At 40.0% G+C, this 21,911-nt stretch overlaps 3 protein-coding genes across 5 annotated transcripts; 1 reads left to right on the forward strand and 2 right to left on the reverse strand.

Annotated features, from left to right (window-relative positions):
• Nucleotides 1–449: 449 nt before the first annotated feature.
• Nucleotides 450–8,482, forward strand: smad9 (SMAD family member 9; the record flags this gene model as incomplete). 3 transcript variants are annotated; one of them, XM_079599619.1, is made up of 7 exons in its annotated part: nucleotides 450–584; nucleotides 2,185–2,768; nucleotides 2,883–3,140; nucleotides 3,279–3,389; nucleotides 4,397–4,618; nucleotides 6,496–6,752; nucleotides 8,339–8,482. In XM_079599619.1, the coding sequence occupies exons 2-7, from the start codon at nucleotides 2,357–2,359 to the stop codon at nucleotides 8,480–8,482; spliced, it is 1,404 nt and encodes a 467-aa protein (XP_079455745.1). In that variant the 5' UTR covers nucleotides 450–584; nucleotides 2,185–2,356. The 3 variants fall into 3 exon arrangements, with proteins under 3 accessions (XP_079455745.1, XP_079455747.1, XP_079455746.1); XM_079599621.1 differs by having other exon boundaries at nucleotides 451–584; nucleotides 3,282–3,389; XM_079599620.1 differs by having other exon boundaries at nucleotides 486–584; nucleotides 2,321–2,768.
• rfxap (regulatory factor X-associated protein) lies at nucleotides 8,390–11,127 on the reverse strand. Its single transcript, XM_079599631.1, has 3 exons — nucleotides 10,394–11,127; nucleotides 10,183–10,293; nucleotides 8,390–9,670 (listed from the first exon to the last, which is right to left on the reverse strand). Exons 1-3 carry the CDS (start codon nucleotides 10,763–10,765, stop codon nucleotides 9,575–9,577), a joined length of 579 nt encoding a protein of 192 aa, XP_079455757.1. The 5' UTR covers nucleotides 10,766–11,127; the 3' UTR covers nucleotides 8,390–9,574.
• A 1,370-nt stretch (nucleotides 11,128–12,497) lies between these two features.
• On the reverse strand, nucleotides 12,498–17,382 carry sertm1 (serine rich and transmembrane domain containing 1). The gene is made up of 2 exons (XM_079599633.1): nucleotides 17,247–17,382; nucleotides 12,498–12,991 (listed from the first exon to the last, which is right to left on the reverse strand). The coding sequence occupies exon 2, from the start codon at nucleotides 12,970–12,972 to the stop codon at nucleotides 12,643–12,645; it is 330 nt and encodes a 109-aa protein (XP_079455759.1). The 5' UTR covers nucleotides 12,973–12,991; nucleotides 17,247–17,382; the 3' UTR covers nucleotides 12,498–12,642.
• Between the last annotated feature and the right edge of the window lie 4,529 nt (nucleotides 17,383–21,911).

The following is a 21,911-nucleotide window of genomic DNA, read 5'->3' on the forward strand; positions in this document are numbered from 1 at the left end:
CACCAAATTTGATACCAAAACGTTATAATAGTAATTTTAGTTCGAAGCGTTTTTAAACTTTAAAGCGCGCAAATTCCTCACAAATTCCTTTGAAACGTCGACCGCTAGAAAGTCACTGAATAATCGCATACTGTGAATGACTAAAAATTAAAGTTATGAAAACTTCAATAAAAAATATATATTAAAAAAATCACTTTCCCTTTACAACTTATGCCAAAAAGGTGAACTTCCTGTACAAGAAAAAACAGCTGTCTGCGCTTGTCATCTGTCACTGAAAGCAAATGACAAGTGAAACACTGCTGCCCACAATGACCTGTTTTCCCTCAATAATGGGCCTGTGAGTGAGTCTCAGGCTGTTCTTTTAAACGGGATGATCCCTCTGTGTGTCTGACGTCCTGGGAGAGTTCCAGGAGCAGCGGATGAATTCCGCACGAAGGCGCTGAGGCTCCAGTCAGACTGACGCCGCGGCTCTCGCTCCATCCAAACACACGCGCTGGAGCTACACCTTCAATCGGCGCGAGATTCAGCAGTCGGCTATTTTGCGGAACTACGCGGATTGTTATTCGACTTGTCACAAGAATAAGGTAATGGATACAACGTGTTATAGCCTATATACCACTTCTGATATTATTTAAAATTTATTTCAGGACTTAAGAAGTAAAAGTTTTATAAATTATAAAAAATAAATAAGGCATGACAAGTGTCTTTTTAAAACTTTTTGTCTTGACGCTGTAGCCTATTTTTTCTTTTCTATAACTTGTTGCTTCTCACATATTAGTCCATATCACGCGAGGCTGCGTAAACAGACATTATGCCACTTGCTGCTCAATGATGCTGCTCCATACGTTTGTGACAGTTGTGTATACCTGGAATACCTTTTTTATAAATAAGTGGCAAATGTAGCATTTGAACATTTCTTAAAGCAAACAAACAAAGTGAAGTTGAGGGAAAGGATGTGTATGTGCGTTTGCGGGGGAGTTAGGTGATTAAGCCTATCTCAGCACTCAGACTGCCAGACGCCAGTTTCATAAGGACACACTGCCTTTGAGAACAGAGCAGATGTATTCACCCTCAATTGATCTGCCTGCCTGTGCCTATTTGTAACTGAGCCATGATTTCATACGCTGCTGTGCTATTAGTCCTATATGGCCTCATTCATCTCATACGATTATTTGATTTGGTTAGGGGTGTGTTAACACCTCTGGTATCACATGCAATAATATTTTCAGAAGCTATTATTTGAATAGACTTGGCCAAAGATGGAAGCAAGCCTCTCTGGTTTCAAATGCTCAAACGACATTGATTTTTAGCAGATCATTTTCTGCATCAGAAAGCCTTGACAGTAGGGAGAGGAGGACGAATAGGTGAGGTCCAGTGAGAAACAGAAGGACCTGTTGACTCAGTAATACCTCAGAAATCTCTGCATGCACTGAAGATCTTGAGATCTGCACATGGATGTGTTGTAATTATGCCCTAATAGGGTGAATCTCACAAAACATGTCAAGAATATGTTCATATCATATTTCACCCCAAAATCATAAGAAAGAAGTATTATATTTTGCTTAAAGAAAATGGTGCCATTTAGCTTAAAATATGTTTTGATTTGGACATTGTTTGACATTATTTTTCATGACAATTAAGCACGTTCTTCCCTAATTGTTATTACTGTAATGCAAAATGTAGGCTATGTTTTACTAAATGCATAAATAAAAAACAATTAATAATAATAAAGATAAAAAAAATTTTTTTAAATGATTTATGTCAGTATTTTTCAAATATTTTTTAAATATTTTTTTAATTTAATTTTTAAAAAATAATTAAAAATAAAATAATGATTTGTATTATTTTAATCTCACACACATCCACATACATAACATTGTGTCTGCGTGTGTGTATATATATAAACACACCGGTATACACAAATCATTTTTGTATTTTTAAAAATCATTATTTTAAATTATTTAAAAATTAAATAACTAAAAAATATTCTAACAATTATTTGAAAAATACTGAAAATACTGACATAAATCATTTACAATTTATTTATTATCGTTATTGTATATACAGTATATATAATTATTTATGTTTATATTAATAAAAAACAAGTAAAGGCAGTTAAAAATACTGACACAAACAATGTACAATTTACTTAAATCTGACATTCTTCTTTATTTCTTTCACCAGATAAAAACTGTTGACAGCCTGACGAAAACATCCCTGTCTGGGGGTTTGTTTTACACCCAGCTGTCTCTTGGCTGTAAAGTAATAAACTGAGACTCCTGGCTTTAAGTGATATAAGACAGATCTGCCTTGTTTTTAGGAAAAAATCCAGTCCCCAGTGTCGCCCCATCCCACAATGCACTCCACCACATCCATCACTTCCCTCTTCTCCTTCACCAGTCCAGCTGTGAAAAGGCTGCTGGGCTGGAAACAAGGAGACGAGGAGGAAAAGTGGGCGGAAAAGGCTGTCGATTCCCTTGTAAAGAAGCTCAAGAAAAAGAAAGGGGCCATGGAGGAGCTGGAAAAGGCTCTGAGCTGTCCTGGCCAGCCCAGTAAATGTGTGACCATCCCTCGATCCCTGGACGGACGCCTCCAGGTGTCCCATCGTAAAGGTCTGCCACACGTTATCTACTGCAGAGTGTGGCGCTGGCCGGATCTCCAGTCCCACCATGAGCTCAAAGCGCTGGATTGCTGCGAGTTTCCTTTCGGCTCCAAGCAGAAGGATATCTGCATCAATCCATATCATTACCGCCGTGTGGAGACACCAGGTGGAAATCAATACGCAAACCACTTTTTCTTGTTTTCTTCCATATTGATTATAGCTTTATGCATTAGTAAAAATCTGTTAGTAATCTTCTTTCTCTTTCCCCCCCCCCAAACAGTTCTGCCCCCAGTCCTTGTGCCACGTCACAGTGAGTTCAACCCCCAGCACAGCTTGTTAGCAAAGTTCCGGAATGCTTCCCTACACAACGAGCCTCTAATGCCTCAAAATGCCACTTACCCAGACTCCTTCCCTGCAATGCCCTGTAGCTCGTTTTCTTCATCTCCTTCCAGCTCTTTAAACCAGTCCCCCACTGCACACAGCTTCCCAAACTCCCCCAGCAGTGGAACCGACCCTGGGAGCCCCTACCAAATCACAGGTCATTATTAGCAACGATTTCTCAAGCATTGATGATTTTGTATATTAGCTCTCTTATAACTTCCTTGCATGAAATGTAGTGCCACTGAATTACATTTTCATATCTTGGTCATTCAAAAACGTATTTCTCATTGCACAGCAGAGACACCTCCTCCACCCTACAGTATGATGGAGAGCACTCCGTCTGAGGATGTGAAACCAGAAGAGTCCTCCAACCCCAATAAACTCATTCTGTCTGCCCCTCATAGAGGTGACACTAGACTTACTGTGCAGTATGTATGTACTTTGAAATGTGCAGTACCAGTTAAATGTTGTGAACACACTTACTCATTTGTTGTTATTATTAACTGAAACTAATACAAATATGTTTTTTTAAGTGAAATAATGCTAAAATAAAATAAAAATATTGGATGAAAAATGTAAACAAAAATGTGAAATATTGATTGAAATAAAGATTGAAATAATAAATGTTAAATGACTAAAATTGAAATAAAAAAAGCTAAATAGAAAAAAATAATGATGACAAAATTACTAAATTAAAATGAAAACGGAAAATTTTAAATAATAAAAACTATAATAGTATATAAATAATACAAAAATAACACTGCTCATTTAATATTATTACTTTTTTCATTTTAAAGAAGTTTGAATAATCGTTCTAATTCTATGAGAAGGGAAGTCCACATCACAGCTAAAGTGACAGAAACAAAGGAACGATATCAATGGAAGCATTTTCAGAACTTTTTTTCCAGCTAATGAACCATAAAAACATTGACAGCCAATCAGAATCCACACGACTTAAACCTCAAGCTAATCCAGCTATAAATGAAAGACCTAACCATTTTTTTTTTTTTTTCATTTTGAAAATAGAAATTATCAGACTATATATACAAGATGTCAAATTGGTCACACAAGACTTTCTCGTGTAGGCCTTTTCTTTTTATGTGGAAGATTTACCTTTATGTGATTTCTTTTTTGTAAGTCTTCCTTAACTATAAAGCATTTTTTATTGTAATGTTCTGCTTTAAATGGTATTAGGCAACGTTCTTATTCAGAGAGTACATTAATGGATCTAAGATTTTTTAAATCAGGAGAAACATTAATCTAGTCTGGTGTTTCCAAACATTGAAAGTGTTGAATCATAATGGCATTATTTTATATATATTAAAATGCATCATAAATATGGAATGAGACCTGAGTACTATGAGGTATGATATATGTTTTACATGGTTTTATGAATGCCTTTTTTCCCTCCAGACTTGAGGCCAGTGTGTTATGAGGAACCAGAATACTGGTGTTCAGTGGCGTATTACGAACTGAACAACAGGGTGGGTGAGACATTCCACGCCTCTTCCCGGAGCATCCTCGTGGACGGCTTCACAGATCCCTCCAACAACAAGAACCGATTCTGCCTCGGATTACTATCCAATGTCAACCGAAACTCCACCATTGAACACACTCGCAGACACATAGGCAAAGGTTTGTTTAAAGTTTTACATCTTTTTTTGCATTCTTGTCTTTGTTGGGGGTTTTTGGATCTGAAATTGTTGCTTTGAGAAGATCAAGCTGATAACTGTCTTCCATCAGTTGATGCAATTCCAAGAGAAAGTAATAAAAAAAAACAAAAAAACACAGTTTTTATGGCGCCAGATTAGTGCTGTGTTGAAAAAATCGATTCACCAATTCTGAATCGATTTTCATATTAATTTCTAAAGATCGATCCGTAACTCAGAGGATCGATTTAATAACAGGCCTACATTTTCCCCATAAACACACCGAGACATGGCGACCAGCGGCGCTGCTAATGCGGTTTCTCTGAATCCACTTGTTGACAAGAGAGGAGGAAAGAGCCGTTCATAGCGCGTTTTTTGCGCGTGCAAATTCGTTTTCTAGGCGCGCCTCTGTTCATGGTTGCATAGCAACGACAGACGCAAAGGGAAAGCACGCGCTTGTGGAGAGGAGAAAGCGCTGCAAACTGCGCTCTCCATGATGACGAGGAAGTATCATCAAATAATTAATTGATTTCTAGCCCTTGCATTAGCTTTACTACTAGATATATTCATTGAGATGAGAAATAAAAAGCCGCCCTGTACAGCTATGATCAGCTGTTCGGCCGAGCTTTCCATGTTGTTACGGAAAGACCGCTGGTTTTTGTCACATGACCTGTTGAGATGCATTGAAGTGCATCTCACTGAATTTGCACGCTCATAAAACGCGATATGTGAACGGCCCCTAAAGTGGTATCGTGTGCGGTTGTATCTAGTTTAAAAGGCCTTCTAAATATGAACGCAGTTTTGGATTAAATAAAAGGACAGTCAAGTCAAATAAAACACGTTTTATCTCCTGTTTAGTTGGTAACACTACATTAAGATACCATTCATTAACATGAATGCCTTATCTAACATCAATACATTGAGTGAACAATACATTTTTACAACATTAATGTATGTTTGTGAATGTTATTTAATACAAAAACTTGATTGTTCATGAACAATAAAAACTTTTGATTTTAAAAATATAAGATTGGATCAGATCGGATCGAATCGAATCGAATCGAATAATGATAATCGATTCAAGATCTTGAGAATCGGAATCGAATCGATTCTTGAAATTTGAATCGATACCCAGCACTACGCCAGATAGTGCTGGTCAGTCAACACTGCACTTCAGAAACCCAGCGAGAAAGATAAAGTCCACACTATCCAAATGTTGGTTTTTCTCAGGGTGGTGGATGAGCGTCACTGTGCCAGTGTTGGAAAGACATTAAGCGTTGCCATAGGTTACAGCAATGACAGAGAGAAGTATGCACACACACACACACACATCGGGCACAGAGTTCCATCTACTTGTGTGAGAGATCCTAGTTGGAAGAGCGCCAAGGACAACGACATAATCCAGATCAGGATGCTTCAGGAGAATGGAGATTATTAAAGTTTCCGCTTGGCACGTGATAAAACATGATGAATGCTGGGTTTGTGGATAATGATTTCTGGGATTTACCAAGTTCAAAAGTGGTGATATACTGTTTTATGTACATTTACATTACATTTATTCATTTAGCAGTCGCTTTTATCCAAAGCGACTTACAAATGAGAACAATAGAAGCAGTCAAACTAACAGTAGGACAACAACATGCAAGTGCCATGACCCTTCTCAGTTTAATCTAACACAGTTTTTTTTTTTTTAATGTATGTGTGAACTCTGCAGTAGTTCACAGTTGTGTTATAAAAGCCACTTTAGAATTGTTGTTATACTGTATGTTATTTTTTATTCCTTTTGTGGTCCTGTAAGTGTATTTAGTCTCAGTTAAATGCGCAACTAGAAACATGCTTTACCCTTTCTCTCTTCTGTTGTAGGTGTGCACTTGTATTACGTCGGAGGGGAGGTGTACGCAGAGTGTCTGAGTGACAGCAGTATATTCGTTCAGAGTCGGAACTGTAACTACCAGCATGGTTTCCACCCCACCACCGTCTGCAAGATCCCGAGTGGATGCAGCCTCAAGATCTTCAACAACCAGCTGTTTGCCCAGCTGCTGTCGCAGTCAGTAAATCATGGCTTTGAGGTGGTGTATGAACTCACCAAGATGTGCACCATCAGGATGAGTTTTGTCAAGGTAAAGAGGTTTATATAGAATATGTGGCATATACAGAGTATAGCCTATACAGCCATATAAACCCTATTGGGCTGCTAGTAAAGGTTATGTAAACGCCATTACTATTGATTCACTAGAAAGAATCGACTCATTAGTCTTTCCTTTAGGGACCAGTCTACACTGGTTGTGCTGAATGCATTTGATTCACTTAAAAGAACCAGCTCATAAAAGTCCTTGGTTTACACTGAGAATCAGTCTACACTGGTTGCGCTAGATGCGTTTGATTCACTTTAAAGATCCGTCTCATAAAAGTCCTTAGGTTGGGAATGAGTCCACACTGGTTGCGCTGGATTCACTTTAAAGACCCATCTCATAAAAGTCCTGAGGTTGGGAATGAGTCCTCACTGGTTGCGCTGGATGCGTTTGATTCACTTTAAAGAACCGTTTCATAAAAGTCCTCCGATTGGGAATGAGTCTACACTGGTTGATTCACTGCTTTTGATTCAATTAAAAGAATTGCCTCATAAGAGTCATTAATTTAGGAATCGGACTACTCTGGGTGCACTGTGTGAATTTGATTCACTTTACACAACCGGCTCATAGGAGTCATTTGCTGTGTGCTTTTGGTTCACTAACAAGAACAGACTCCGAGTAATTTGTTTGGAAATCGTACCAATTTGGTTGCGCTGTATGCTTTTGATTCAATAAAAAGTATTGAATCATTAGAGTCTTTCCTTCGGCTTCGAGAATCGGACTACACTGGTTGTGCTGTATGCTTTTGATTCATTCAAAAGTACAGTCTTATTAGATTTATTTGTTCAGAAATCAGTCTACACTGGTTGCGCTTTTTAATTCAGTAGTGGTGCCATGTCGATTAAGTAGGCTAGTGTATAACTATGAAACTCAGTCAGAGAATTTTAGAAATGTGTTTTTAGTAATGTTTTTAGAAAGAATTTTAGTACCAAACGGTTCTACGTGCGAGCATTTTAAATAGGACCAAAGCAGCACCTGTTCTGGATACCCAAACCTAAACTCTATTCTCTTTTTCTTCAGAAAATGCACAAATCTGCTTGATTTTATAGTTTATTCTAAATATAAATATATATACAGTAGTTTATATAAGACTGTTATCAAGTTTATTACCTCCAACAACAAGGTTAAAAAGTTGCTGTTTACAGACAGTTCATAAACGTCAATCACAAGCCAACAGCTCTCTGGGTGATTAGCAGTTTCAAATAGAAAATCTTCCAAGCGTTGCTATGCAAATGGAATATGTGGTTATTCTAATCTTTGGCTTGCTGTTTTATGGATGTTGCTCTGCCAAAACACTGCAGATCCCATAGCTCTGGAGTTCTTTGGTTACCGACCGATACGACATGCGCAATATTCCCTGCTTGATATGTATGTTGTTTGAGATTATTTCTGGCAAAATCCTTTATGAATGACATTCATGAATGAAAACTAGTATGCATTTATTTTTGCAATTCCTTTTGGTGCTGCTAGTGGATCACAAATACTTGTATTATTGTAGTTTTTAAAAACATGTTTCGTGCTTAAGATGTATGTTTTGTAAAGATAATCAAGTGTCAAATGTCTCCTCTTCTCAGGGCTGGGGAGCCGAGTACCACCGTCAGGATGTCACCAGCACCCCCTGCTGGATAGAAATACACCTGCACGGGCCCCTGCAGTGGCTGGACAAAGTTCTGACCCAAATGGGCTCCCCACACAATCCTATTTCCTCTGTGTCCTAATGCATTACAGGACAAGGGGAATATAGTTCCCCGAAAGACTTTTATAGCAACCCAAGACACATAAAGCTATCTCTCTGTCTTTTCAGTGGATGTTTATGGTACTGGCATAGAATCAGCCAGGAAATATCATGCTGTTAAAATAAGCAGTTGTGTGGTTAGATAAGTGTTGCATTGTTTTTTAAAAACAAAAAAAACTTTGCTATTTCACAGTATGTAGTAGCTGAGATCAATTCAGATCGAATCGCTGTATTAGGAAGCCAAAGAAATATGTTAGTAGGCAGGTACTTGTTATGGAAATGTTTAAATATTTGTGTCATATTTGTGCCTTCTATAACATTTCATGTTGTTGTTTTTTTTCCCACTCGCGTTAGCTTTCTTGTTATTGTAATACAAAAACCTCTCTTATATTTGCGCCTGATTATTTTATGGCCCAAACACAAATATGAAATTTAAAAACAAAACATCAGAAGTCAAAAAATCCACCTACTTTGTATTAATGCAATTAAAGTTTTAAAACGACAGGTGATCAATTTTCACAAGATCAATAAAAACTTCCTGTTTATTAAAGGATTTGCTTATCCTTTGCCCCATCTTTAAAATAATAAAGCTGATTGAACAATTCTGTGTGTATGCTGTGTCTTTCAGCTGCACTGTCAAGATGTGGCTAAAAAGGTCAAACAAAATTGTAGCTTTCATTGATGACATTATGATGACATTAACAAACATTACTGATTAGATTAAGATCTCTAAAAAATTAATTTCTACAGCTGCCGTTTCATATTTTCTATCATTAATTTAAAAACACTAAATGACACAAATGAGGCTAGGATGGCTAGTCAAACGCATTATTGATATACAGTAGATTTAGCTGCCAATTCGTTTCATGATATCAACGAGCTTGATGATGACAGCAGTATTTTAGATCGATCGGGTCCTTGTCAAACATCACAGTTTTCAGAATGCAGTGTTGATAGTCTTCACACCATCAAGGACAGATGCGGGTCACACATATAGAATATTCCCCATTTCAAATTTCGGTGAAATTGTGACCGCATTAAATCCTCAACAGGATGAGTAAAGCATCTTCAGACTTCAGAAGTTGTGCTGTGTTTGAGCCCGATTCTGTGTGGTCAGTAAACGCTGCTGCTGCTGAAGGAAGCTGATGACTTCTGGACTCCTCAGGAGAGACTGAAACCCAAAAACAACTAACATCAGCTAATGCTATGTAAGAATATTCAGTTAATATAAATATGAATAACATTTGGCACATATAAAATGCATATATGTGCAAAATAATTGATATACAAATCAATAAAAAAAAGAAAGAAGCTAGGAGGAAAACATCAAATAAAACTTCACAGTATATATATATATATATGTATATATATATATATATATATACATATTTATGTATGTATATATACATACCAAAATACACACACACACACACACACACACACAGACATATATATATATATATATATATAGTTTTCTGTATTGCATATCATTTAAACATTAACCTTTTTGATTTGGAACCCCCCTTAATTCAAATTTCATTTTCCCTTTTTTGTAATATGGCTACATGAATTATGCATTATCTACTCTAATACCCACACACCTCTGCACCCACTGCATTAGGTTACCAGGGGGTGTACGAGTAAAAAATACTCTAGCTCAATAAAGTGTTTTAATGCACTCACCAGTCTCTTCTGGTTCAGCACCTGCTCAATGAGGGAGGGTCTGGCTGGTCTGTCTCCTACGGTACCCAGCCGTTGCTTAGTAACGGACACAGGCCTCTCCTCCGTACCCTCCTACACATCACGAAAGACAAAACAGTTTGAAATTAAGCTTATAAAGTTGGGACCTTAAGTTCAAGCTGAAACTGAGACTGTTTGTCCAAACGTTTCTTACGTCTAGTTTTCCAGTTGACATGGCCTGGTCGCTTTTCTTCTTCTTATACTTGTCCTTGTACATTTTATTCCGGTGTTTTTTGCACATCCAGGGTTTCCTGGCTTTGGCCACCTGAGTCGTGGTCTCCGTGCAGCCGTCATAAATGCAGGTCTTGGACACGTTCTCGCTCTCTCCGGACGTCTCGTCGTCGTTGAGCTCGTCGTCTCTCGCCTCCGGCACGTCGCTCTCGTCGCCCGGGTCTTCCGCGTCGTACGGGAAGTTCTCCTGGTCGGACGGGGTGGTGGTGCTGCTCTCCCCGGGTGCGGGGGTTTGGCTGTCTTTACCCGTGTTTGGTAAACTAATATGAACGCTGTCGTTCATATTGTCATTCATGTTGTCTTTCTTAGAGTCTCACCTGTCATTAAACCATACGGACCAGACTCGGCACAGAATACTTTAGTTTAAAATGGATTTTAGCCTATCTGTCTGTCATTAAAATACCGCATTGTAAATTGCAGTAACCCAATAAATATAATCTACCTGCATAAAAACGGAGGAAAGGAATATGAGCTTTAAAGGAGGTCACAACAAAAATAAAACAGTCATGGCCGCTGCAGAAAGAGACTCGCCTCTCTCTCTCTGTGTGTGTGTGTGTGTGTGTGTGTGTGTGTGTGTGAGAATCAAATGGATGTTTCGCCCTCTACCGGCACCAAACTGCGATGCAGATTCACAGATACTCCCAATACACTGGTCCTAAACTTTTCATATACAGGCGACACTTAAATATATGAATGTCATTGCAATAGATAACAAAATATTAAACTAAATTGCAGACGATAGCACAAAAAGCCAACCTCTACTCCGCTTTTGGAGAGCATTCTGAATGTATCCCTGTGTGGTATGGCAATCTATAGCCTACTGTCCCCAACAGATACCAGAATACATCTCAAGTAATTACTGTTCATCCAAAATGTTACAGTCATCTAAAGAAACCACCAAGGAACCATCTAACCCAGCACATAACTGCTGAGATCTCTAAAGCGTTGGGATCTCAGCAGTTTCTTTCCAACAGCTGTCAGACAGCTTAGTAAACATTCCTAGAATAACCATATCACTCCTCAGGACCACTTTATGATTCCTCATATTTATCTGTGTTGAATCTCAGTTTGGGTGTTGTATTGTATTGTAGATTGAATTGTTTATATTGTGTGCATCGTCCATTGCAAATATCTATTAGTTAAAAAAATACATCAAATTGTTCTATTGTGTTATGAAAACATGAAACATTGTGAACATGAAAGCCCCTTTCCGCCACATAAGAAAATTATTTTAAGAGAAATTGATTTTAATTCATGAGTCTCACAGCCTCTAATGCAAATACCGTAGTATTCTTATGTGGCAGACATGGGTTCCATAGTTTCATTCTGTTCTGTTTTGTTCTAAAAAAGCCAATATAACAATACATGTTTTACTTTTAAAACATTAAGACAAAGTATTTGGACATTTGGTTATCAAACATTAGTGGACCCTGTCCATAGTTCATAGTGTGACCTGTGAACTTGAGAGAAACTGGCTTCATAAAAATCACTACGAGTTGGTTAAAGGTGCATGCAAAAGTGAAGATCTTTTTGCTATATTTAATTAATTTATAATGCAATGACATTTATTTGTAAGAGTGTCTTAAGTTTCCAACACTAAAAGAAAAAATGGACAAGATCATTTTTATCATGCTAATATAATAATATAAAATATATTTTTATTACACTGTTTTTAATGCATTTTTACTAATGATTTTTCTATTCTGTAACTTTTTTTGCATGGTGAATGAAAGACATGTTTCTTATGCATAATGAGCAAATCAGATTTTATTCAAGGCTTCCAAGAGATGATATGTTGTATTCTATATATTATAAAGGATATAAGTGAAGTGTAATCATATTGTCAAATATATCATTTTTAAATATGAGAGACAGTATGGCTGCTTTTCTATTTACAGTTCATTATGTACGTTAACATTTTTCCAAAATCGAAATACAAGGCCTTTATGACAATGCTTCACTTCAATCCATCTGGAGGATCTTCTGTGGGTCTTCATTTTTACACAGTTGTTTTATACATAATTATTTAATGTAAAACCTCAACTTAATAGTGAAATTGATAGTAATGATAAATATTTAATTATACAACAAAATTACCTCTAAAATATCTCTACATTTCTAGTTTATCAATACATTCAGACATGTGTGTGTATCTTCTGTCTCTCTCTGCTGTCAGGACAGTGAGGACACCGTGGATCTCTGTGAGGAAACGCTGCAGATCTCCATGTTAGTGAAGGAGCTCCCGGCCTCACTGCTGCATTCTGGGTATGAAGAACTAGAGGATATGATGTTTTTCAGCCTGTGGAGAGCAATGATCAACAGGGTGAGCAGGAAAAGCAGCAAGCTGAGGAAGATGGAGACATAGATGTAAACATTGGCAGTTTGTCCATATGAAGCAGCGGCCGCCCCGGTAGAAACAGACGTAGGGCTGAACCTCAGGAAACTCTCGCTGTTTACTCCCGTACCATTCAACTCCTCCACCGACCCATCCATCCCAGACATATCTGATGGATTTGGGAATCTGTTGGGATAAGGATAGATACATTATTATTAGTCTTATTAGTGCTGACTTTTTTTTGATATTTTGTAATTTAAATTATTACTATTATTATTTATATTCACTTAAACCTCAGGGGTTAGGATTGTGTGAACATATGAAGATATTTGAAAGTATTACTGGACACATTAATACTTGTGTTTATAATTAATACTAGTAATTGCAATAATAACAAATAAAAAAATCAAATTCATTATATCATATTAAGCTATATTATATATATATTAGGATTAGGATTGTGTTGTTTATATATATTGGGATCTTAGATTATATATTTTTCCATTCACACTAATGGCCAGCAATGATAGGCCAAACAAAAATGTTTATTACATTTATGAAATATTTAACAAATTATAAATGGGAACAAACAACAATTTATTAAATATTTAAATGTATGTATAAAATGTGTTTATTATGATTACATATAGTATCATTAAAAAATATATTCTAATATAATATCTAAATTATTTTAATATATAACATAATAATTAGTGCTGTCAAATTGATTAATTGTGATTAATCATATCTATGTTTATATATATATGTATATATATATATATATATATATATATATATATATATATATATATATATATACATAAATGCGTGTGTGTGTGTGGTATATATACACACATATATTAGGCTATATATGTATAATATTAATTTATTAATTACGAATCATTTATTTGACAGCATTAATAATAATATCATTTTAATAAATACTGAACATATATTATAATATTGTTTTTGAGAATATCTTTTTAAAAAATTCCCAAGACATTTTCCAAAGTGCAACAGTGCACAATCTGTTGTCTTACACTTCCTTTTATTCATCTAACAGGCCAGTCATATTTAATGAGTTGAGCCACTGACTATTTCCTTTTCTGACCTCTGTCTTTGACTAATGTTGAATTTTTACTGTTCAGAAAAATCAACAACAACCAGAACACTTAAATACTTCAGATTGAATGTGAAGAGGATGATAATCACATTTAATTATGCTTTTTGTATCCAGGCAACCTGCATATCAGTGGGCTCATAAGCTGGTGCAGCTTGTTGTTAGGCCATCGCCGGTCCATTAGGACTTTGGGGTTGGTCACACCGGCTCAGCGGTGCACACAGAAGGTCAGTCTGTTGTTTACACAGCCTTCGTACTCACACCTCATGAATAATAGATTGAGAGGTGCCTGAGCAGGAAAATGTCACAGAGTTTCCGAATTTAAAGAGAACAACATGCCAAATCATTTGTTTGACAGGCTGTCTGTATCAACAGTGGTGTTTTACAAAGCTGGTTTATTTGTGGTCTACAGTACATTCTAAATCTGATCTATAATTGGAAGCTTACCAACAAACATTCAGCATTGAGCATAAAAGTCTTTCATATTTATAAGCTCATGTGACAGACAGCATTACATGATTCACAGTTCTCCCCCTGAGACGAGCATGATTTAGTGGAGGTCACCTCAGCTGTGCGAGAATCCTTTTCATATCAATTCATAAGAGAGCATGTGTGCATTAGTGTGTAAATGAGCTGCAAATGAGCTGTCACCATCTGATTTCAAGACACTATATGACTTTTTATTATGTGTTCTTTCACATACATAGTTCTTATCATTGGATGATTCATGCATTCTTTTTTTATCAACACTTGAATGTGGGTGAATTTTATTTAAAAAAGCTGAACAAAAAGCTGAGGAAAACAAGTTTTTGTTAAAAAATACAGCGTGCATAAGCAATGCTTTTTTCGCTTGTTTCTGGTCCTATTTTGTGTTTTGATCCGGAGATTATTTACTCTTTCAGAAGTTGCATAATAGCGCCCCCTACAGTATAACAGTGAAAACACGGAAAGCCAGAAAATTCCGTCAATGGCGGGGGAAGCATAGTCTCAGAAAATTCCATCAATGGTAGAAAAGAGTTCAAATTGATGGTAAAACTAGTTCTGTTTCATTCCTCCTGACCACCAGAGATGGTGCTATAATCAAAGCGCCAGCCAGACAGGTCGAAAAACACCAATGATGTCACATAGTGACTTGAGCTGAGCTGAGGGAATATATGCCACTGCAGCACAGCGCTAGCCTGGGAAAACCCAGACCACTTCCGGCAAATTTAGATTTGCTCTGCAAGTGGGTCTGGCAAAGAGCCCATTGAAACCCATTTCCAATCCGTCGAAATCGCGGCACCAATCAGAAACGTTGGGGCGGGCTTTACACGATGACGACAGAGCAGAGACGGTGACGCAGATTTTGTACATTACAAAGATGGATGCCGCCGTGGAACATCACAACATCACTCGTTCGAATCAGCTATCGCGTCTGTTTCAAGCGATTTAAAATTGTCATTTTCGTTAACACAAACAGAGAATTGCTGAGAGTCTCGAGATGTTGCTCCGTCGCTCTGCATACGTCATGTCATTCATCGCTCTGATTGGTTTTAGATCTATCCGACGTCCGTTGGTGACGCCCCTGTGGAAATGAATTGTCTATGGAGCTTTGCCAGACCCTAACTCAGTTACAACTGAGAGTGGTCTGGGTTTTCCCAGGCTAGCACAGCGCCACCTCTTTCACTTTCAAATTCGGACAACATGTCAACGGTTTTCAATCTGAACCACCAGGGGGGCACAAAGTCGGAGAGCTTGTTGCGGCTCACTCACAATGTCCTCATCTGGTCACTTCCACGGTTTGCATCACAAAGTCAATCAGGCTGCAGACGCTCTGTCCAGGAATTGGATACATCAGGGTGAGTGGAGGCTCCACCCGAATGTGGTTCAGGACATTTGGCAGGAGATTGGTATGGCGGAAGTAGATCTCTGTGCTTTAGAAAACACAACTCACTGCCCATTGTGGTTTGCCCAGATGGAAGCGTCCAGTTCATTGGGGCAGGACGCACTGTCACACAATTCGTCAGATTGTCTTATATGCTTTTCCTCCAATTCCTCTGTTATGGGAGACACTTCATAGGATTGCTCAGGGCAACCACAGGGTACTTCTATCTAAGCAGAGGCTGTCATGATGGGTTGTTGACGTTATTGCTTTGACCTAATAAGGCTGAAACGAGTCATCTGACCAGTCGGTAAGGGGAGGATTAGAGAGACAGAATCTTCGAATAAACCGTTTTCAGACTCTTTGAGAAATTAGGTGATGTGCACTGTATATTATGAGAAAATTAAAGTGATCTTGGATGCATGTAAACCTATTGTAGGAGACCTTCAAAACAAAATTAGGAACCTTTAAAATAGCATAATAAGGGCATTTTAATGCATTTGACCAAATGAGACCTTATAAAGTGTTGCCATATTCATTTTAAGAGTTGCAATTTTGCAAATCAGTGTAAGGTTATATAACGGTGTTCAGAATTTGTTTTTGAGAACCCTAAATATTGTACACATATGCTGGACAAAACAAGTGAAGTATTTTTAGGCTGCGGTTCAGCTCACAACAACACTAAAACTTGCTGTTTGTTTGTCCGCTGGCATATTTCAGTCCCCTTAAATTTATTGTGTGGGACGACAGTCGTCTGAGCCACAGCAAGCCCTGAGAGCCTGTGGTTAGAGTCTCATAAAGAGTCATGATTTATGACCACTTCCCTTTTTCTGAGTTGTGAGATGAATTCGTCGGGAGAAGCAAACGCTAGAAGACATGCCGCAACAAAGGGGAATCACATTTATTTTCCTGGACGTTTCCTCAGTCAACTTTAATGTTCCCCTCACCAGATTTTCAATTTAGGAGTGAGATGCGAATCCCTGCGGCAATATAAATCATTCAATCCCTCTTGTGGTTTGCCTGCAATTTCAGGAGAAGTTCAGCGGGTCATTTCAGTGTGCAGCTCTAATCTCTGTTTATGGATTTCTGTTTAGGGAAGCTTGTGGAAGGAGAATTTGACTATTAAGAAAATGACTCAAAACATAAAGCACCACATAGGATGTCAATGAATGAGGGGAGCGGGGGATGGCGAAATACAGAGGGATTTAGAAAAAAACATTTCCACTGACTGGAATGACTGATGACTGTCCATTGTGACTTGCCACAGGCAGATTTGTCTTTTTAAATCACTTACTATACGATTGCAAAAGGTAATTTCAATTAAGCACATTTTAATGCCACATTTAAGTCAGTTTGAATATTTAATACTCCATGGCATCCCAGAGTTTTTTGACATTCAAATTTAAAATAACTTTTATCTTTTTTCTGAGTAATGAACATTGACAAGGAGAAATTCTGACCTTTCTGATGCAAAAAAGAGTCGTCGGCACTAAATCACAGAGCTGCCCGTCACGCTCATCTCGTGGTCCAGGAGTGAATTCCTTATGGGATTCCTTAAGCTATAGCACCCGCTGAAATAGATGCCACTCGTGTTTGTACTGAGAGTGAGAGGAAGCAGCGAATGCGCTCGGTCTGGTGGGCTGATTCTCAACAGTGGGCTGGATATCGACTGTCCAGCTGTTGTACTCTGAATCCCCCTCCCTCTCCGTTTCATTCCTATCATCTCTCTCCCTTTCTTGTCCCCCTCTCATCTCATTGACGTCTTCCCGGTTTCTTTAGCAGCTGATTTATGTTTCAATTAAAGACGAAAAAGATGTCTCGCATAACTCATAAAAGATGGTACGACCGTTCTCACTTTAATTGCTGTAATTGGGATTTGATTATCTCAGTGATATTACTCAGCTCAGCGGCTTAGACTAGATGACAGGCTTCTGTCTTGTCTTCTCCCATGGTGCCGTGCTCAGTCATTCATATCTGACAGAGCTAATCACCGCTCTCATCAGCATCATGAGCCGAGAGGCCTCTTGTAGACGTCTTTGTGGCGTTACTCTCAGATGTAATGAACACTCAATGAGACCTTTAGTCAGGCGACATCACGCTCATATATTGTATGAAAGGACTGTTCTCTGTGAATAAAGCATGAGGGTTTTGGTTGAATATATAAATGATTTAGTCTGATTTAGTTTAAGCCTAATATCTAATCTAATAAAGGTTCTAAAAAGGGCTTTTAACACAATGTCATAGAAGAATGTAACAAGGACACTACAAAATTAAGTGTTACCATTGTAAAGTGTTACACATTTTAAAAATCTAAAGAACTTTGTCTTTGTTAAAATCTCTTTGTTATCTCCTCAGCAACTGAATTTGTGACGTGTCGGTCTGTCTGTCTATACAGAGAGTCTGGCGCAGGCTGGCATATGGATGGAGCTTTGGATGCAAGCAGTGGGGCAGAGCTATGCATGTCAATAGGACAGAGGCGTCATGCCTCCTGGGAAGGTCTTATCTCTTCTGCTCTGTGCACTAAAGTCACGCAACACAGATTATGGATCCGCGCAAAGCAAAGCATGACTCTCTGGCGCAGCTCGCTTTTGCTATTGTTTTGTGAATCATGAATGGGAATTCTGTTTCGTAATAACAAAAGCTTGTGTTCTTAAGGCTCAGTGATCGTCACTGATTCATCTCGCACCAGTAGAAAACTCTCAATTCCTCTTAAAGGGACAGTTCTCCCAAAAAAAAGAAAAATAATAATCTGTTATCATATTATTCCAAACCTGTCGTTCAACTGTTTTTGTCAAGTCAAGTCAATCTTTATTTGTATAGCGCTATTGTCACGGGTATGGTGCGGATGAAGACAGGCAGAGGCCTAAGATTCCAATTCAAACTTTTACTATAATAAAACTTAAACAAAACTGGTACAGGCAAGGGTAACACTCTCCATACAACGTAACATAAACAAACATTGACCGACAACTGAAGGGAGAAAGACAGGAACTTAAATACAGAGGATGACGAGGGTACAACAGGTGAAGACAATGAAGGGTGATTAACTGATTAACTAGACAGGTGAAGAAAATGAACTAATGAAAATGACGACAGAGATGACGAAAAACACTGAATGAGAAAACACAACCTAAAAGTCCATAGAAACAACAGAAAACACATTAACAATGTGACAGAACCCCCCCCTCCCCCCAGGCGCGTCCTCGCGCCGTAAAACATCCAAAGGGGTGGGAGGGTGGGCGCCCTGGAGGCTGATGAACAGGTGGCCGATCTGGAGCAGGAAGCCTCCAGGGCGGAGCAGGACGTGCAGGTGGCCAGGGCGGAGCAGGATGAGGGCGTGGCCAAGGCGGAGCAGACGGACCCTCAGGCGCCCATGGTGGTGAGGACCCTTCGGGCGGCCATGGCGGTGAGGACCCTTCGGGCGGCCATGGCGGTGAGGACCCTTCGGGCGGCCATGGCGGTGAGGACCCTTCGGGCGGCCATGGCGGTGAGGACCCTTCGGGCGGCCATGGCGGTGAGGACCCTTCGGGCGGCCATGGCGGTGAGGACCCTTCGGGCGGCCATGGCGGTGAGGACCCTTCGGGCGGCCATGGCGGTGAGGACCCTTCGGGCGGCCATGGCGGTGAGGACCCTTCGGGCGGCCATGGCGGTGAGGACCCTTCGGGCGGCCATGGCGGTGAGGACCCTTCGGGCGGCCATGGCGGTGAGGACCCTTCGGGCGGCCATGGCGACCGCGTCGGCAGGGCCTCCACGATCCCCTCAGAGGACTTATTGCCCCCCCCCAAAATTTTCTTGGGGAGGTCCCCACTGGACTGGACCAGCGGCGAAGAGGGCTCTGAGCTGACCGGGACCAGCGGCGAAGGCTCTGGGCTGGACGGGACCAGCGGCGAAGGCTCTGGGCTGTACGGGACCAGCGGCGAAGGCTCTGGGCTGGACGGGACCAGCGGCGAAGGCTCTGGGCTGGACGGGACCAGCGGCGAAGGCTCTGGGCTGGACGGGACCAGCGGCGAAGGCTCTGGGCTGGACGGGACCAGCGGTGCAGGAAGCACTGGGCTGGACGGGACCAGCGGTGCAGGAAGCTCTGGGCTGGACGGGACCAGCGGTGAAGGCTCTGGGCTGGACGGGACCAGCGGCGAAGGCTCTGGGCTGTACGGGACCAGCGGCGAAGGCTCTGGGCTGGACGGGACCAGCGGCGAAGGCTCTGGGCTGGACGGGACCAGCGGCGAAGGCTCTGGGCTGGACGGGACCAGCGGCGAAGGCTCTGGGCTGGACGGGACCAGCGGTGCAGGAAGCTCTGGGCTGGACGGGACCAGCGGTGCAGGAAGCTCTGGGCTGGACGGGACCAGCGGTGCAGGAAGCTCTGGGCTGGACGGGACCAGCGGTGCAGGAAGCTCTGGGCTGGACGGGACCAGCGGTGCAGGAAGCTCTGGGCTGGACGGGACCAGCGGTGCAGGAAGCTCTGGGCTGGACGGGACCAGCGGTGCAGGAAGCTCTGTGCTGGGCAGCGATAAGGGCTCTGTGCTGGGCAGCGATGAGGGCTCTGTGCTGGGCAGCGATGAGGGCTCTGTGCTGGGCAGCGATGAGGGCTCTGGCGCAGGAAGCTCTGGGCTGGACGGGACCAGCGGTGCAGGCGGCTTGGAGCTGGACGTCAACCGTCCAGGGTCGAAGAGGGACCAAAGCGGAGAATGGTGTCGGGGTCCATCTCGACCACCGCCTCTACTGCGGCCTCCACGGGTCCCGCGAAATCTGGCCAGACGGGTTCCCTCAAACGACCCTCCATGGGCAAAGGCTGGGAGATCTTGGCTCTCCTTGGCCAGGACGAAAATTTTTACCCATTCGTCCATTTTAGGGGGGTCGGTCAATCTGTCACGGGTATGGTGCGGATGAAGACAGGCAGAGGCCTAAGATTCCAATTCAAACTTTTACTATAATAAAACTTAAACAAAACTGGTACAGGCAAGGGTAACACTCTCCATACAACGTAACATAAACAAACATTGACCGACAACTGAAGGGAGAAAGACAGGAACTTAAATACAGAGGATGACGAGGGTACAACAGGTGAAGACAATGAAGGGTGATTAACTGATTAACTAGACAGGTGAAGAAAATGAACTAATGAAAATGACGACAGAGATGACGAAAAACACTGAATGAGAAAACACAACCTAAAAGTCCATAGAAACAACAGAAAACACATTAACAATGTGACAGCTATATTGTTTCAAAGCAGCTTCACAGTGATAATCAGGAAAATAACGATCAGTGATCGTTCATCAAAAATAAAACTGCTTTAAAGCAGCTCAAAATAGACAATAGTGTCATTATTCAACTCAAGTCGGTTGATTGAGTTGATTGTTGAATTGTTAAAATTCATCAATTATGAAATGGGTTCAGTTCAGCTATAAGCAGCTCTACACAAGATAATAGTGTTGTTATTTAACTTGAATCAATGCTGATTCAATTTAGTTGAATATCAGTGTTGATGTTTCAAAATTCATCAATTATAAAAACAAAGTCGAACGGGCTATAAAGCAGCTCTGGAGAATACATTGATCCTCATTGACTTTCACAGTGCACTGTAAACACTGAATGAAATTTTCTGTAAAAAAAAGTCAGCATTTTAGGTTTATGGATTAAAATAACTTCAATTTACAGTAACAAAACATATTTAATTAACTGATATAATGTAAATATACCAACCTGATTTAAAATCTGTTTTGTACCTTTATAATACACTGACAACCACCATAAAACAGAGGTAATGAGAAAGCCACATGTAAAATCAAAGCTTATCACAAGTAGCTTTTCCACAAGCTAAAGAGATAAAAACTAAGATATAAAGTACACATGCCATGCACACAAATACAAAACACTCTCATTGTAAAACGCATGTCATGAAAATAATGCAATAAACATTCATTTAAAAACATAAGATGCAACAAAACCCTAAAAATAAAAAGTCATCAAGCATCACAGATAATTCTGGGAATGTCAATGTACGTTTTTCACTGCAAATTATAAAACCTGTTCTTTTGAAAAGTCCCGTTAAATTTATATTATAGTTTTTCACAGTATGTAAAGGAACTTACCAAGTAACAGGTTTTTACTGTAGCATTTTTACA

The sequence above is a fragment of the Phoxinus phoxinus genome (assembly GCF_949152265.1).
Source record: "Phoxinus phoxinus genome assembly, chromosome: 23".
Lineage (NCBI taxonomy): Eukaryota > Metazoa > Chordata > Actinopteri > Cypriniformes > Leuciscidae > Phoxinus > Phoxinus phoxinus.

Bases quoted from the DNA above. Each gene is read 5' to 3' on its own strand.
- rfxap (XM_079599631.1), bottom strand. From the start codon at position 10,765: ATGAATGACAATATGAACGACAGCGTTCATATTAGTTTACCAAACACG. The intron at 10,294-10,393 runs GTAAGAAACGTT...CGTGATGTGTAG, and splicing joins TGTCAACTGGAAAACTAGAC to GAGGGTACGGAGGAGAGGCC. The intron at 9,671-10,182 runs GTGAGTGCATTA...TTTGGGTTTCAG, and splicing joins TGCTGAACCAGAAGAGACTG to TCTCTCCTGAGGAGTCCAGA.
- sertm1 (XM_079599633.1), bottom strand. From the start codon at position 12,972: ATGTCTGGGATGGATGGGTCGGTGGAGGAGTTGAATGGTACGGGAGTA.